This window comes from Phyllopteryx taeniolatus, chromosome 5 (genome assembly GCF_024500385.1).
Source record: "Phyllopteryx taeniolatus isolate TA_2022b chromosome 5, UOR_Ptae_1.2, whole genome shotgun sequence".
Taxonomy (NCBI): Eukaryota; Metazoa; Chordata; class Actinopteri; order Syngnathiformes; family Syngnathidae; genus Phyllopteryx; species Phyllopteryx taeniolatus.
Genome location: NC_084506.1, coordinates 15,540,054 through 15,553,955, shown reverse-complemented (window position 1 = coordinate 15,553,955; position 13,902 = coordinate 15,540,054). Strand labels below are relative to the sequence as shown.

Genomic DNA, 13,902 nt, shown 5'->3' with positions numbered 1-13,902 from the left:
TCAAGCTTGAAAATGTTTTCTTATTACTTGTATTGCTGAGGGAGTAATTAATCATCTAAGTCTAGATAGATTTAGACCTATCATATCCTCCTGGGAACCAAGGAAAAAAAGTGTCTTTCAATTTATTTATTTCTGTGATTTCCTGCCTCCTTGGAGCTAAAACAACAACTCACAATTTAGAGTTTTTAAAACATATTTTTAATTTTGATTTTACAGCATATCTACTGTAGTTGACCGCAGAACGATTTTACCATAACCCAAAAAAATTATAACAGGCTGACATGAAAACAAAAATATCATTTTTTTTTAAATAAAACAGAACAGTTGGCCTGTGTTTCTGTTAAACTGCTAAACAAAAAGGCTATTATATCGTACAGACTTGAGCTTTAACATGCTCTTACTCTTCTTCACTTACCTCACTCTCCTCTACCCTCTTGACAGTGTCGTCAGGATCTAGGTAGTTCAGCAGGTCATTTGGCTGATGCAGTTTGAAGTCCAGGATCAGACTTTTACTGGATCCAGGAATTTGTGGTGGCAACATCAAAGAAATGCGTAATCACACGCATGGTCCATTTCTTGGTTCTGCTTTCCATGCGATAAAAGCTCAACATTCGGTCACAGAGGTCCACCACCCATGTTGTCATTGTACTCCCTAATGACTGCGGGTCTTCTCACTTGGACCTGGATCTGGACTTTGTCTTTATTCGACCATCTGATGCAGACATCTTCATGATTTTTCCTGTGTGCAGTGGAATCCATCAAAACTGGTTTGTTGTCAAACCATTTTGTGATTGCCAACTCTGGACTTCTCCTGACTGTCATCACTGACAATCCCCTCCCTCCTCTTTTCAATTTTTTTTGTCATCAGGCAACTGACATGGCTTTGGGACACATTTTTTTGTTAAGGTCCCAGTTGCTGGAAGGCCCTTGGCCAGCAATTCATCCATGAGGTTAATTGACGTGAAGTAGCGGTCGAAGTACAGCGGACTTCCTGTGGGAACAGTTTCAACGTTTGACCAGCAAATGTATTCTTCCCTGAATATACGGTACTACAAAGTCCAACATGAGACCATCAGGAGAAGCAAGGACATACCTTTAAGCCTGTAGGGTATGGCTTACATGGAGCAAATTGCCTGAGGGGACAGCGGCCTGTAAAAGAGATAATTTGCTCATCGATGTAGACTTTTCCTGGTTTCAGGAGGCTAAGGCAGCCTTGCCTTACTCTGTCCAGAAAAGGCCTGACTCTCCAGAGAATGTCTTCTTTGTTTCCTCTGTTACATCCAGGTCATTGACAATCTTCAGTGAGTTTCTCAACTTAAAGAACCTGTTCCTTGTCATTTTTTTTGGCTTATTATTACTTATCTTATTACTTACTATTACCTATCTTAAATATCCATCTATTGAGTTATTATATGTGCTGGTCTTGGCCCACAGAGGACGACGGTTTGTGTGTCTGTCAGATCATCTGATGAGTCTCCTGCCTCTTCTTCTGAGCATTCTCTCTCTTCTCCAGCATAAGCAAGCTCATTGTTTGCATTTTCTTCATCTGACAATTCCAGAACTTAATTTTCTTAAATTATTTAGTACAAAATTTGCCTTACTTCTGCCTCCTACAATAGTGTCAAGATTAAAGAGGTTGAAATATATAATTATAACCTTATCGATCGATCTATCGATCTATCGATCTATCATTATTTTTTACAGAGAATACATTCAGCATGTCTATTACCCCACAAAGAAATGTATTTTGGGGCAGAAAATGGAAGGTAAACAAAGAACTTGAAAGCTATTTAGCTATTAGCTAACACTATCAAATCATCCTCATGTCCATTACAGTAGACATTTATAAAAGGGCTATTATTTTTCCGAACAAAAAGTTCAACTAAACTCTGACTCAAAATTATGACTCATAACATGTTCATAAACAAAAGATATATGATTGCTTTTGGTGAAAAACATTAATAATATTTAACTATTCCTACTATATCTAACTTTTCTCTTTTCCTGGCATTTGTGTTTTGCTGCATTCTCCATTTTGTCTCAGGAAGAAAGCACAATTACTTAGAACCCACCCAAACACATGATATATCATTGGAAAGGCCAGGATGTTCTCTACTACGCACACCAGGACTTAGTAGGGTAGTTCAAATTAGTCAAAAGTTATAGACCAAAACCAAATGTCTACTACAGTGGACACAAATGAATAGGCTGGGTCTCAACAGGATATTCTAATTCTTATTAGAATGTAGCAAAATTTATGGGGAAATAAAGTGTAACAATCATCGACTCTACCTTCAATTGTTTACACTTTTATTTTGAAATATTCACGTGACTATCCGAATGGTAACTCTTATACTGAAATCCCACTAACCCTTCCGTTTTACTTCCGGGTGACAACCACTGCTAGTCTGCTACTGTAGGCGTTTGATTGGTTCGACTAGAATGCCTTTTTGGGGGGAATAAAATAAATTGTGATTGTTTTTATATAGCCAGGATGGATATACTTAAAGCTGAGATCGAGAGGAAGAGGAAACTCATCGAGGAGAAACAACTTGTTGACGTGAGTGTGGAGACTGGGCACTTGCTAGCTCGTTAGCTCCTTTGCTAGTGCTAACTGTTATGTTTTTTTTTATTTTATTCTTTCTTTTACGGTCTCTCTAAAAGCAGCTCTTCCTGTTTTCGTGTATAACGTCTATCTGTCTCGTAGCTAAAATTGTCATTTTTAACGGTAAATACCTTTGGAAGAGATAAAATGTTACGAATTGGAATAAGTTGACAAATGTTGAGCAACAAACAAGTATTTGTAGTATTTGTCCTGTAGTTTTTTATAAATGCACAATTAATAGTTCCATCCATCCATCCATCCATTTTCTTGTCTAAGCATATAACTATGTAAATTGTACATTTTGTGTGGGGGGAGACATCTGATAATGAGGCTTTCTTGCCTTTACCAACTTTGATATGAAGAGGAAAAAATGGTCAAATTCGGGCCCATTCTTGGTTTCTGTGTCCAGTACCCCATACTTCAGACTCGCTGTTTCTATGTAACCTTTTTTTTCCTTTTTTTTAAAGCACTTAGGAAGTGTGTTCATGTGTACCTAATAAAGTGTCTCATATCTACGTTGCCTCGGCAGCAGAAATAAGTCACTAGACTCCCTTTTTTCTTGTTCCCAGGACTCCAAAAAGTTCTTCAAAAGGGCAGATCTCACACGCAAGGAGCAGGAGGACTACTTCCAGAGATGTGGCTATAAGGTGGATTGTTGACTGTATTTTAACATACGAATATATCTCACATCTGTTCAGTGTTTGGATTCAGTCGCTTCGCCTTCACACACACACACACACACACACACACACACACCAGGAAAGTGACACATTCAGGTGTGCATTTAGTGTTTGTATTTGTCTTCACTGTGCTGTTTCTCCTCAACTTGCCACCTGCATCTGTAGGTTCAGAGAGAGACTCCTGACAGTCAGGTATGGGTCTGGACAGAGGAAGTAGCCGACAGGATGCATGATTAAGAGTGATTTTTCTTTTGTTAAACACACAGTGTGTCCTGCTGCTTCTACTTCCTTGGTACCTTTTTTTCATCTCCAATGACTGATATCGTTCTCCACAGGGTTTTGTGATCACAATAATTTGGTCTGCTCCTATTACTTCCTGGACTTGTTTAGTGGAATTCTTAAAAGTTAACAAGGAACAGAAGCGACAGCGTCAAATCAGGGCAGCTCATCATTGTGCTTTTCCGCATGGGTGCTGATTTGAAATTGGACATATTTATGTTACAAAATGACTTTTTGGGTTTTATACTTTGACTGTAACTCTGTTATTGGCAACAGCTTTTTTCTGTTGCTTTCCTTTTTTAATTTGTGCTCACTGATTTATCTAAATGGTCATAGCCCCTTTCACACTGGTTTTGCGGGAGATTGACACATTAAGAGAAGTAGATGCCTGATGATGTCAGCACAAATGTTGCTTTCAACACAAATGGGCATGGACTGTGCATCTCTGGTGTTAAACATCAAGTCAAGTGAAGTTGATTTATTCTCACCCAGTGCCATGAAATAATATTGGCCCCCCTCCCTCAAATTTCTTTTGTTTCTTTTTTTTGCATATGTTCCCCACTTTAATATATAAGATCATCAAACAAATGTGACTATCACACAAAAATAACCCAATTAAACATAAAATGCTGTTTTTAAATGGTCATTTTAATTTATTAAGGACAAAAAAAAGTAGTCAAAGCTACCAGCCCTGTGTGAAAAAGTAATGGCTGGTTGGGCCACCCACAGCAGCAAAAACTGAAATCAAGCATTTTCTATAACTGGTAATGAATTTTTCATATCTCTGTGGAGATATTTTGGCCCACTGTTCCTTTCAGAATTGTTTTAATTCAGCAAAAATGAAGGGTTTTCAAGCATGAACAGCCTTTTTAAGGTCATGCCACAGGATTGCAATCGGGTTCAAGTCCAGACTTTGACTAAGTCAATCCCAAACCTTAATTTTGTTTTTTTAAGTCGTTCAGAAGTTGACTTGGTGGTGTATTTTGGATTGTTCTTCTGCTGCAGAACCCAAGTGCGCTTCAACTTGAGGTCACAGATTGCCGAACATTCTCCTTTAGGATTTTCTGTTAAAGAGCATGGCTCCATCAATCACAGCGAGTTGTCCAGGTCCTGAAGTAGAAAATCAGCCCCAGACCATCACACCACCACCACCATGTTTGACTGTTGGTATGATCTGATGGAGGATAAATGGGCAATATTAAATGACACCTGCGATTGGCTGGCGACCAGTTCAGGGTGTACCCTGCCTCCCGCTCAAAGATGGCTGGGATGGGCTCCAGCAGCCAGCGACCCTAGTGAGGATAAGCGGTAAAGAAAATGGATGGATGGATGTGATGCTACACAATGTTAGTTTAAACAGCATGATAATCTGTTTAATGAAATGAAGCATTGCACTGCACCAACTTCCCTCTGGGTAAGTAGGTGGGGTGGGGAGTAGGGCAGGGCGAGAAACAATTTGCTAATGTCACACTCCAGTCCCTTATGCACTCGGAACATTCTGTTACGCCTCTGATATTACCATGGAAGACTGCAAATTTGTGGTTCGACTTCAACACCCCCATCCCGTTTGGTGCCTTATACACAGGACAGTAAGTCTGCTTAGGTGACCAATGTGTAAGTGGCTTCACATGCTGCATTCTGCTTCTGTTATGCCTCTAATACTAAGTCTAAAGCTGTCAAATTTTGCAGGTTGACTATAACGCCCCTTCCTTACGCAAAGGACACAGCAAACTGTCAAAAAGCCGGCTCTGAGGCTCAGTGTGAAAGGGGCTATTGTTTGGAAGGCTTGTCTTTCCCCACCAGATTGTGTTTGTTAAACCTGATAACGACCAGCTTAAAGAGCAGTGATGCATGTGCCTATAAAAGCATGATGAAGTCCAGTATTTTATCTTTTAAGAAGATGAAACATAGCAACCACTTGCAGTCAATTTGAGGCTACATTACGTTTTATTTTTTTAGGAATTGCAGGTAACATATGCATGGAAGTCTGTGCTGTCATCCTCTTGAATCCTGAGATCCAAATGTCCTTGCCACCTCAAATTACCTTAATTGAATCTGCATTGCATGTAAGATTTAAACAGCTTTTTGATTGTCAAACTAACCTGTGTGTGTATTTATTTTTTATTTTTTTCTTCTCTCTCTCTCTCGCCTGAAGATTGACAAAAAAGAAGATGAAGTTTCCACCTCAGCTAATCCAGTGTTGGAGCTGGAACTAACTGAAGAAAAGCTACCCATGACGCTGTCGCGGCAGGAGGCGAGTTCACCCGAGTCCATTTCACTTTTATTCACAATCAGTAATAAGAGCATGTTTCCTTAGTAATGCCAGTCAGGGTGTAGACTTCATTGAGCTATTTTGAGAGGCTGAAAGAAAACCTGGGAGGTGCATGCAGCATGTCTTCATAATCAAGTGAAGTAGAAGTTAAGAGTAGAATCACAAACAAAATATCAGTGAGACACTCATTGATCACTGAATTTGTCTTTCATATTGGTCTGCGTGAGTAGGTCATCCGGCGGCTGAGGGAACGAGGCGAGCCAATCCGTCTGTTCGGAGAGTCCGACTATGACGCCTTCCAGAGACTCCGCAAGATTGAGATTCTGACTCCAGAAGTAAACAAGGTATGGCGTTATGCCCTTTGTGGTGGAATTTAATAGAATACAGTGATACCTAGTTCTAGTTGCAGGCCGTCGCTTGGCCTTATTTTTGTTTTTTGCTTTGTGTTGCAAGCCAAAGTTAGATAGGCTGCTACTCAAGTCAAGCGCATTTATAAAGCCCTCAATAACAAAAGAGCCTCAAACAACTTCACAAGCCCTCCGTTCAATACTCAAAGCCATTTGGAGAAAAAAAGGTAGAAACTTTGGGAAGGGATCACAGTAGAGGGATCCCCCACCAGGATGACCAGGCAGAAATAGCTAAATCATATATGATGCTAACGATGTAGATGTGGAATAATCTAGCATTGGACATTAAAGACAGTAAAAATATTGTCCATTTAAAAACTAAATACGAAAATGATTTTTTTTAAGTATAAAATATTACATAAATAGATTTTGTGTTGCTGTTTTCAACAGGACATAAGTAATGTATGTACCTGTATTAGGCTTTACACGATCAGGATTTTTGGGGCCGATTAGCAAGATAAAAAAAAAAACGATAACCGATCCGATCACAAGATGGAGCAATGTGTCTATTTAAATGACTTGTTCATTTATTGTATATACTTGTATACGTTATCCATCCACCCATTATCTGTGGCATGCTGGAGCCGTCCCAGCTCAAATTATTCTCCAGCATTTTAGACACAAGTTAAAACACCAATGACCTCTCGGGGGCATTCAAGGATTGACCACTGACATAAGTTTAGGTCAAATCAACATTGCATGACAGAAATAATGGGTCCTAACTTAATGTAATTACATTACTTTATATTCAGATCGGCGTAAAGTCTAACCTGTATATATTAATGATTTTGGGTTCAGATGTGTGTGTGTGTGTGTGTGTACGTATGCGGGTACAAATGCATGTGTGTTTAGGTAGTGCATATTTGTATACATCTGTATGTTTGTATAGTTATACATATATGTATCATGTTTGGGTTTATACCAAGTATGTGTTGGACTGATCAGGTATTATTTGTCTAATTTGAAGAGAAAGATTATTGAACGGTTGAATAAAACAATAAAAAAATTGTTTTTGGGGGGTTTTGGACGGATTAACGGCATTTCAGTTCATTTTAGTGGGGAAAATGAACTTGTTTCACAGAACAAATCAAACGTAAGCCAAGGTACCTCTGTATTTCAGATTACTTTAAAAAAAAAAAAGAAAAGAAAACAGTTCTACATTGTGAACTTTACGGTACACTTCACACTCACAGCATAGATGCAACACTAGAGCAGTATGACAAATTAAGAAATTCCAACCTATGTGTAAATTAGTGTTGGTCTGACAAAGTCCTTGAAACACTTGAGTGATGCATACTGTATAGCTCTTGTACTGGACAGAGATTCTCTTTTAGAAGCTGTGTTTATGACATCATGCTTATATTGTCCACGATCCATGTGGCGTAGGGTTTGAGGAATGACCTTAAGGCGGCCATGGACAAGATTGACCAGCAATACCTGAATGAAATTGTCGGCGGGACAGAGCCGGGAGAACTCGACACGCAGCTTGACCTCAAAGTGCACGAAGAAAACACCACAATAGAAGAACTGGAGGTAAGTTGTCACATCGGAGAAAATTTTACACAAAATGGAGGCAGTCTCTTTGGAGCTTAAAAAGAGGTGACCCTCAAATCAAGACTGCTCAATAATTCCATGAGCCTCATCACATGGTTGGATAGACTTGAGTCATGCTGTCTGGCTATCTCCTTTTGACAACATTTTTTGCCTCAATGGATTCAATGCCTTTCAAACGTCAGTTAACGGTTTTCATTATTATTCAAACCTGATAGTTTTATGGACCTTATACCAGGGTAGCCTTAAAAAGTCTTAAGTTAAAGCGTTAATAATACTAAAAAAAATGACGGTCGTTCAAAGGTCTTAAAAATGAACACAAACAGAATTGCTATATTTTCTTTGACAACGTTGTAAAGAATAGATTTGTTAGTCTTCTGTCATTTTAAATATTTAATGTACAGAGGATACCCTATTTTCAAATTATTTACGTCCCAACATGCTATTGTTAGGTTATTTTGCTGGAAGAGTCGTGCTTTCGTTGGCCCCGTACCCCTGGAATATGCCCACCCCTGGAATATGCTCACTTGACCGGAGCTTGGTATTTTAGCACAAAAAAAACACAAAACATAAACTTTACGAGCAGCTAACATACAAGCGAACACGTTACCAGACTAGGACTTGTAGAAATATTGGAAACAAAATTTTTCCTAACCCGGAATTCTGTTTGTATGTCCAAATATTCGTAACTAGAAGGGTCCTAAGTATGGTAGTGGTTGTGTACAGCACAGGGATGTGCTAACGTCAAACTATATAAAAAAACATTGTCTATGTCTTGATTGTTGATTTTCACCTATTGTGGGTGGTTCTGGAATGTATTGATAACTGATTCAATGCATTATTGAATTTTCCTTCAAGGAACATAATGAATGAATTTACAATATTGAGCCCACATTAATGAACAAGTGTTCCTGAATACGATTCAAGTGACCTTATGAATGTCTTACAAGGTCTTAACATTTTCCAGTAACTTAGCATTTTAATGTGTTCTGTAAAAACAGTACAGTATATAGATTGATAGCTGGTTGAATACTTGATTAATTCACAAGGGATAATGTAGAAATATGCCCTTTACTTGTACTCAGAGCTCCATACTTCATGTTGTCTGATGCATATTTTGCTGCCAATCCAGGCACTTGGCAAAACTCTGGGCAAAGGAGACGACGACAGAGACCAGGATGTTATCGACAAGTTCCTGAGTGTAAGACTAATGAAGCCAATCGCAGCTCAGGTATTGCCGCCAAGCTCCCGCTCTGTGGACCTCATTGTCATTTGTGTTTCCTTTCCAGTTCCTTCTCGGCGTTTGGGCGAAAGATCTGAACAGTCGCGAGGATCATGTGAAGCGCAGCGTTCAGGGGAAGCTGGCCAGTGCCACCCACTCGCAGACCGAGTCGTACCTCAAACCTCTCTTCAGGAAGCTCAGGAAGAAGGTTGGTGTTGCAGTTGTGGCTTTTTGGTCATGTGTATGCTGACAATAAACCATCAACATCTAATATTGCCTTGTGTGGTATACAGTATATTCCACACCTATGTTTAAGATCCCTATTAATAGCCAACCTTCAATTCAGTAAAATCCAAGTGTATTCCCAAAGTTTCTGACTTTGGAAATTCCTGGATTTTGCGACGCTATTAGCCTACATCGTAGTCACAGCATTCACATTCAGTTGAACCTTTCTTGTTGTTTTATTTCAGAATTTGCCGGCTGATATCAAAGAATCCATCACTGACATCATCAAATTCATGCTGGAGAGGGAATATGTTAAGGTTTGCTTTTCTTATGTTAGTTTCTTGATGTGTGATCATGCAGCATTACACCTCATAACACATTTTTGCGTTTCTTCTACATCAAGGCAAATGATGCGTATCTCCAGATGGCCATCGGAAACGCACCCTGGCCTATCGGCGTGACCATGGTGGGTATCCACGCCCGTACGGGCCGAGAGAAGATCTTCTCCAAGCACGTGGCCCACGTCCTCAACGATGAAACCCAGAGGAAGTATATTCAGGTGAGACAAGGGGTGGCAAGACTAAGGACAGATACAAGTTATCGTACAGGTCGGGTTTACAAACAGCCAAAATAAATAAACTCTTTTGGAGTTCGTAGTCATAACATTCATTCTATCACGCTTGTCCTCATGTCGGTCGTGGGTGATTTGGAGAGGCAGGGTACAGCTTGGCCTAGTCGCCAGCCAATCCCAGAGCACATAGAGACAAACGGTCACACTCACATTGACGCTAATGGACAATTTAGTCTTCAGTTAATCTTATATGCATGTTCTTGGAATGTGTGAGGAAGTCGGAGTACCTTAAGAAAACCTGCACAAACACGGGGAGAACATGCAAACTCCACACAGGAAAGTCGGAGCCAAGATTCTAATCATGAGACTTTAGAAGTGGGAGGCAGATGTGCTAACCACTAGTTCACTGTGCTACTTCATCAGCACATATTACAGTAAATCCTTGATTATTGCAAGAGGATAGATTCCAGATCCATCCACGAAATAGAGGCCATAGCAGACTTTTAAAAAATAGTTTTCCCCCTCCTACATGCTTTAAACTTATTCTAACACACATTAACCTATTATAACAAACTTTTAAAAGTATTTCTTAGCTTATTGTCACTCTTGCTCTCACAGTTCTCCACATAAGAGGCAATGCATGCTTGCCTCAATTCGTTTGTCACTTCAGTTGACAGTTTACGGTAAAACTTGCACATAAAACACATTAAACTATATATATATATATATATATATAGATATATATATATCTAGATATCTATATATCTATCTCTCTCTCTCTCTCTCTCTCTATATATATATATATATATATATATATATATTTTTTTTTATATATCGATATATAGATATATGTGTGTATATATATATAGATCGATATCTATATATATATAGATATAGATCTATATATATATATAGATCTATATAGATATAGATATAGATCTATATAGATATAGATCTATATAGATATAGATAGATATAGATATAGATATCTATATATATATATATATATATATATATATATATATATATAGATATAGATATATACACACACACACACATATACATCCATCTTCTTTACCGCTTATCCTCACTAGGGTCGCGGGCTGCTGGAGCCTATCCCAGCTATCTTCAGTCGGGAGGCAGGGTATACATCCTGAACTGGTCACCAGCCAATCTCAGGGCACATAGAAACAAACAACCATTCACACTCACATTCACACCTACGGCCAGATTAGAGTCTTCAATCAACCTACCACGCATGTTTTTGGGATGTGGGAGGAAACCGGAGTGCCCAGAGAAAACCCACCCAGGCACGGGAAGAACAAGCAAACTCCACACAGGCGGGGCCGGGATTTGAACCCCGGTCCAGAGAAACTGTGAGGCAGATGTGCTAACCTGTCTGTGTGTGCGTGTGTGTGCGTGCGTGCGTGCGTGTGCCCCCTCCCCACCAAACCGTATATGGTAAGTCCTAAAATAACAGATTTACGTCAGACAAAATGATATGTAATATCTAGTATATAATGCGAAATGCCATAGATGGATCTAACGTAAATTAGCATAGATGTAATGTTAATTTTTAACCTTCAAACAACTGCTACTTTATCACACAAGTTCGCTCAGCTGTTATGTCACAATCTGGCTGAATCCAGAACGGCTCAATCACATTTTCAGAAATAGGCAGCTCACAAAAGATTTACTTGCTTGTCTAATTGCACACTTGATGGGTGGGCAGACATTCCACAAACAAATAATTAAAAAGTAAAATTTCCATAACGTGCCCTTAAAGAATCTGATTGAAACATTGCTTCTTTTGGTTTCGCCCTAATGAAGAGGTTTTAGCCTTCATTGTGGCTGCATACATTTTGTTTCACTCACCACTTGCCAAATGACACGATTTCCTTCCACCCCCACAGGGACTAAAGAGGCTGATGACCATCTGCCAAAAACACTTTACGACGGATCCATCGAAGTGTGTGGAGTACAACGCTCTTTAATGTCCTGCTGCAAGTAAACATTGGGAATTTCCAAGCAGCTGGATCATGTCAAGACACCAGCTTGTTGCAGAATTGACTGACGGAGATTACACGAAGCCACTTGTGCACGTTTATCTTCAGATGCGTCACGACGCTCATGGGTTTGCGCAACATCTCATTTTCAATAGTAAAAAAACAGCCATTTGGTCTTTTGAGAGCATGCATGTATAATGATGAATCCTCTGCAGATTTCTTTCTTCTTTCAGGAAACATTTACTATTATGCTTTTACTGTGAGCCACGATGCTGTGTAAAGTGGAAGATCCTGTAGTGTAAGTTTTATTACACCCACCAACCACTGCAGAATCAGGTGTGTGTATCTTTTGTTGAGTTTGGTGTTTTAAGCCAATAAGCTCAGGAGAATTTAGTAGGAAGTCATATAAAATTGTAAACTTAATGTAACGTACTCTAAAGTCAGGTTTTTTGTTTTGTTAAAATACTATTATTTGTTGTAATTTACAAGCTGTTTTTTTTTTTTTTAATTTGTGCGCCATGTATGTCACATTGAATTACACACTAATTAGTACATTTTTCATACAAAAGTCTACTGAATGCTCATGAGATTGGGCTCTTATCTGGTTTCTCTGTGACATTATTTTTTTCTGACAAATGTCATTTTCAAAGCAATGTTTTTTATTTTATTTTTATTTTTTTTAAAGAAAGTATCTGATATATTCTGCTAATTAATGCATTTTTTGGTCCAAAATCCTACTAAATAATGAGATTGGGCTCTTATCAGATTGCTGGCATTTTTTTCCCCTTATGAATTTTATTCTCAAAACATTAAAGAAATCCAGATATTTGTAATAAATTATGCTAATTAATGTGTGTCTTTGTACACAATCCTGCTAAATTCTCAGAGATTAGGCTCTTTTGTCTGATTTCTCTGTTACATCATATTGTTCTTACTAAATAAATGTGTACTGGTTGAGACCTTTGCTGCTGTCCTTAGCCACCAGCAAAACGATCTGTACAAAACAATTATTCCATCAAAGTGTTTTCAGTTGTTGTGATGCGCTCTGCCAGATGCTAATCCTATCCAGCTGAGATGTTTTCACAATTTTTTCTCCTGAATTTTTTTTAAACCAACACTTTCTCGGTAACTTCAAATCATGTCTTATTTTGCATTAATTGTTTTTTTATATAAAAAATTTAAAACCACCAAACTCTTGAATAAGCAGGGATACACTGCCAATAACCATTTTTGGGGTTGGTTCCCCCCAAAAAAAGAAAAAAAAAAAAGGGGGGGGTGGGGAATCAGCAAATAGGCGAGGCCGCGGGTCCTGAAACCTGAGTATTAGTATTCTACTAATTGAAGCAGGTTTTTTTTGTACAAAATCATACGGAATTCTCACAGCATTGTGGATTTTTATATACAAAATCAAATTAGATTCTCACGGCATGAGGCTCTTACCTTTTTTCAATAGCAAATTCCAAATTATGTCATCTATTCTACTACTGTAATTAAAAACAACTTGATGAAACACAAAATTGCCATGTATTCTATTAATTAGTGTTTTGTTTTTGTAGATCGTAGTACTAAATTCTCACGGCTTTAGGCTCTTGTCTCTATTTCCAAATTATGTCATTCATTGTTATATAAATTATTTTGAGGTTTGTCTCGCACCAGATTTCTCATTTTCATGATAATTTTTCCTAATTTCTTTTTTCAAAACAAATGAACACTTTCTAGGAAACAATGTAATATATGTGGTTTTTTTGTACAAACTCATCCTAAACGCTGACGAGATTAGCGTCTTTTATCTTACTTTTCTATTGCACCTTTTTTTTCTTACAAAAACAAATGTACTTTTTGAGACTTGCTATCATCTTGAGCCACCAGCAGATAAAAAATCCACAAATGTAAAAAAATATTATTCCATTACGTGTTTTAAAAAAGTATGTTGTCATGCTAATCCCATGCAGCGATGTTATTGCCGATCACAGATGGACACGCTTCAGGTCTTTGTCGAGATGGTAGCATCCGACGTCTCTCACTCTCTGACCTTATTACACGGTGTATGTAACCATGGCAATTCAGTGCTCCTGATGTTCCAA

General features: G+C 38.4%; 1 protein-coding gene across 5 annotated transcripts; it reads left to right on the top strand.

Annotated features, from left to right (window-relative positions):
• Positions 1–2,383: 2,383 nt before the first annotated feature.
• prpf18 (PRP18 pre-mRNA processing factor 18 homolog (yeast)) lies at positions 2,384–13,282 on the top strand. 5 transcript variants are annotated; one of them, XM_061773610.1, is made up of 11 exons: positions 2,384–2,560; positions 3,175–3,252; positions 3,451–3,477; positions 5,720–5,818; positions 6,067–6,180; positions 7,630–7,776; positions 8,927–8,995; positions 9,084–9,224; positions 9,487–9,558; positions 9,645–9,800; positions 11,726–13,282. In XM_061773610.1, exons 1-11 carry the CDS (start codon positions 2,495–2,497, stop codon positions 11,804–11,806), a joined length of 1,050 nt encoding a protein of 349 aa, XP_061629594.1. In that variant the 5' UTR covers positions 2,384–2,494; the 3' UTR covers positions 11,807–13,282. The 5 variants fall into 5 exon arrangements, with proteins under 5 accessions (XP_061629594.1, XP_061629592.1, XP_061629595.1 ...); XM_061773608.1 differs by having other exon boundaries at positions 8,927–9,025; XM_061773612.1 differs by lacking the exon at positions 3,451–3,477 and adding an exon at positions 5,524–5,630 and having other exon boundaries at positions 2,526–2,560; positions 8,927–9,025.
• Positions 13,283–13,902: the final 620 nt, after the last annotated feature.

Coding starts and splice junctions, on each gene's coding strand:
- prpf18 (XM_061773608.1), top strand. CDS start 2,495: ATGGATATACTTAAAGCTGAGATCGAGAGGAAGAGGAAACTCATCGAG. Junction 7,777..8,926: donor CCACAATAGAAGAACTGGAG/GTAAGTTGTCAC, acceptor CTGCCAATCCAG/GCACTTGGCAAAACTCTGGG. Junction 9,559..9,644: donor TGGAGAGGGAATATGTTAAG/GTTTGCTTTTCT, acceptor TTCTACATCAAG/GCAAATGATGCGTATCTCCA.